At 32.9% G+C, this 3,053-nt stretch overlaps 2 protein-coding genes across 3 annotated transcripts; one reads left to right on the plus strand and one right to left on the minus strand.

Annotated features, from left to right (window-relative positions):
* Window positions 1-522: 522 nt before the first annotated feature.
* Window positions 523-1,042, minus strand: LOC129572415 (uncharacterized). Its single transcript, XM_055452381.1, has 2 exons — window positions 852-1,042; window positions 523-781 (listed from the first exon to the last, which is right to left on the minus strand). Exons 1-2 carry the CDS (start codon window positions 1,036-1,038, stop codon window positions 609-611), a joined length of 360 nt encoding a protein of 119 aa, XP_055308356.1. The 5' UTR covers window positions 1,039-1,042; the 3' UTR covers window positions 523-608.
* A 280-nt stretch (window positions 1,043-1,322) lies between these two features.
* Window positions 1,323-2,438, plus strand: LOC129572413 (uncharacterized). Of its 2 annotated transcripts, none has more exons than XM_055452379.1 (5): window positions 1,323-1,479; window positions 1,569-1,622; window positions 1,712-1,921; window positions 1,988-2,062; window positions 2,126-2,438. In XM_055452379.1, exons 1-5 carry the CDS (start codon window positions 1,434-1,436, stop codon window positions 2,230-2,232), a joined length of 492 nt encoding a protein of 163 aa, XP_055308354.1. In that variant the 5' UTR covers window positions 1,323-1,433; the 3' UTR covers window positions 2,233-2,438. The 2 variants fall into 2 exon arrangements, with proteins under 2 accessions (XP_055308354.1, XP_055308355.1); XM_055452380.1 differs by having other exon boundaries at window positions 1,375-1,479; window positions 1,574-1,622.
* The last annotated feature ends 615 nt before the right edge of the window (window positions 2,439-3,053 follow it).

Raw genomic sequence — 3,053 nt, forward strand, 5'->3', positions numbered from 1 at the left:
CTTTTGTTGTTTATCAAGATTGATGCATACGATGAATTCTTGTGTTTAGTTGGTATTTCAGTGGCCTTAATTGCAATAATTGCAAATAAAAGAAGAAAAATCGTGCAGCAAGACGAATGTGGGTTAACCCATATTTACGACAATGAGCAACAAAGGGAAGATTTTCCAAAGATGTGTGTAGTGTTATATCTCTTGTTTCCTTCTAAATTTCAAATGTGCTCGGTTTTTGTCTACTTTTTATTTCCCAAATGTGTCGTTTAATTAGTTTGGTGACATGACCGAGTGGAACATCGAATTTTCGCGAACTTTGAAGCGAGTTAAAATGAAAGAAAATCTTTGATTTGTTTAGAAATTAAGTAACGACCGTCAAAGGTCACAAATTCGATAGTAAAAATAGAATAAGAACAGTTGCAACAACAATAACAAAAAGTAAGATTTGAACGTGATAAGAAGAAATCCATTGTGAGATCACGATAATTTGATCGATATAGAATTATGCCTGAAGTATTCACAAAAACCAGATTTACCATTTAACAGATAAATAAATCATGTATTCACATAACAAAACGAGTCTTTTTACATCTATGACACTAAACCAAAGCAAATTCTTATTTCTGAACAGGCGGCACTTCGGCTAGTTTCGCTATCGATGGTTCATCGGTTTTCTCTTCTAATATTTTATCTTTCAGTTGTTTTGGCATGGCTTTTAAATACATCCCAGACACCGCCGTGTACAGCTCGGCCATCATAGGGAATTTATCATCAACACGATCTCGAAATTCTGTAAACAAACCGAAACAAAAACTTCATGAACCTATTCATTCGAAGTTGCGTTTGAAAACACTTTTTACCTTGGTTATTTTTGTATTCTCGATACAGATAATATCCCGATCCGATTGCTATTACTTCCAAGGCCAATCCATAGGTTAAGGTATTTTTAAAAATTCGTTTCCAGTCAATTTTTGGTGGATCCATGGCTGTGTGATATTGAAATGGATCTTCACTCAAACAGAGACTGAATGAATGACGATGTGACATAACCACAAATTTGTCATATAAACAACAGAGCAACAGAGTGTCAAACAGGAGATATGAACGCTACCTTTATTGGATATGATTTGATTGCATTTTAAGATTCCATTTACCCGAATTTTCATATCTTTTATAACAGAAAACACAATTGGCAGTTTTTATCTGCATTTTTTCCGTTTCAGACGACTCAATTTTGCTTTGATTTGAATCAGCTTACAAATTTATCGTACCATTCTCTTTTGAATATTCAACGAAAAACCTCCGATATATGTACATGCACGAAGTTGGCTGTTGATGAACCGATATGACAACGCGAACGCCATTATATTTCTCTTCTGTCATTATTGTGTCCATAAACGAGAAAACAAAAGAAGAGAAAATTCGAGTTAAAGCAACATAAAATGATGTACGCTAATCAATATTTTCCGGGAGACCCAGAAGACGTTGGTATGCACAGTTTGTTATTTGTTTTGTTTTGTTTTGTTTTGTTTCGTCTTATATATGTATAAATAAATATAATTTCTTATTTCGAATAGAACAGAAGTTCTGGAAAATGGGTATAAAGCACGAGTTGTGGCATGAGGAAATGGGTATATAACTTTATATTCGTATATTGTGAACAAACGTGATTCAGATTAAATTCAATCTTATCGATTAATATTAATATCTCTACTTTTAGATTCCCCGGCTCACTTTGAGAATCAAATTCGTGACTTGTATAATACACGTCAACTACTTTTGTCAAAAATGACGATTCAGGGCAATTATAAAATTCAATCGAGTAAAGTCTTTTTGGCCAACATGAAGAGGGCAATAAACAAACAAAACAATTTCATTAGTAAGTTTGGCATTGCAGCTGATAGGAGTATGGACCGTAAATTGAAAATTGGTAAGAAGATGTTTATTCGAAAGTAATAACAAAGAATCCAAAATAATTTTTCATATGTGTTTATAGCATCGAGGGGATGGTACAAAATGATAAGAAATCAACTTTACATGCACGGGTATATTTTGAAGCGTGAAATGTATAGTAAGATGACTAAAAATACGCTCCATTTTAACCCTATGAGTGACCTATTGATTTTTGAATTAGTGAACCAACATAAGCAGACTCTTCTGGATGCATTGGCGAGGCTACAACTGTTAAACGATGAACTTGACGGAAAACTTGTACAGGAATGTGATGCGCGATTTCCATAATGAAGATAAATTCATCCATGTGAAATCCCAAAACACTTTCTGAACAGGCGGCACTTCGGCTGGTTTCACAATCGATGGTTCTTCGGTTTTCTCTTCAAATATTTTATCTTTCAGTCATTTTTACTGAAAACTTCCTCTACTCACTGCATATGCTCCGATAAAAATAAATAAAATTCATTAAAACTACACAGAAAATGAAACAAAAATGCTTTCTTTCTCTCTGTCTCTCTTGTGGTATCGGTAATATTCTTTATTTTATTTATATTTATTTAAATCAGGGTGTAGCCGTTGAATGATACGATATTATTACAAGTTGAATTCAAGCCTAACATAAAAAAATCATTTTGGGTGTGTCTTAATCCTAATGCAATTACTCAATTTTGGGATATAAATATGATTTTTAAACACATTTTCATTGATTTTCGTTCCAACAAATTTTTTTTTTTAAATTTTCTCCCCATTTTGATTGAAAATAAAGCAAAATAATGAAAAAAATATTGGAACAAGCTTGAAAAGTGTCAAGAGAAGCTTTGAATTTGACAGATAGATGTCGCTGACGCAGTCATTCAGTTAAATTCATACTAAGATGCAAACAAATTTCATTGAACTACATCCGATAAGAGAATAATCGTTAAAACCTGTGCATTTTCACGTTAAATGATTAATTTTTAAAGCAAAACACTCAGCACTAGTAGCTAGATAGTGTCATAAAATATGTTTTTGTGGTTACATTTAGCCGTAAACTATTCAATTTTCTCCTCCATTTAATGTCACCAAAGAAGAGTAACAGCGTAGTTGCCTCGCCTTCATCACATCAGTTT

Source organism: Sitodiplosis mosellana, unplaced genomic scaffold (genome assembly GCF_009176505.1).
Source record: "Sitodiplosis mosellana isolate CC-2019 unplaced genomic scaffold, AAFC_SMos_1.0 Smas_scaffold_4903, whole genome shotgun sequence".
Lineage (NCBI taxonomy): Eukaryota > Metazoa > Arthropoda > Insecta > Diptera > Cecidomyiidae > Sitodiplosis > Sitodiplosis mosellana.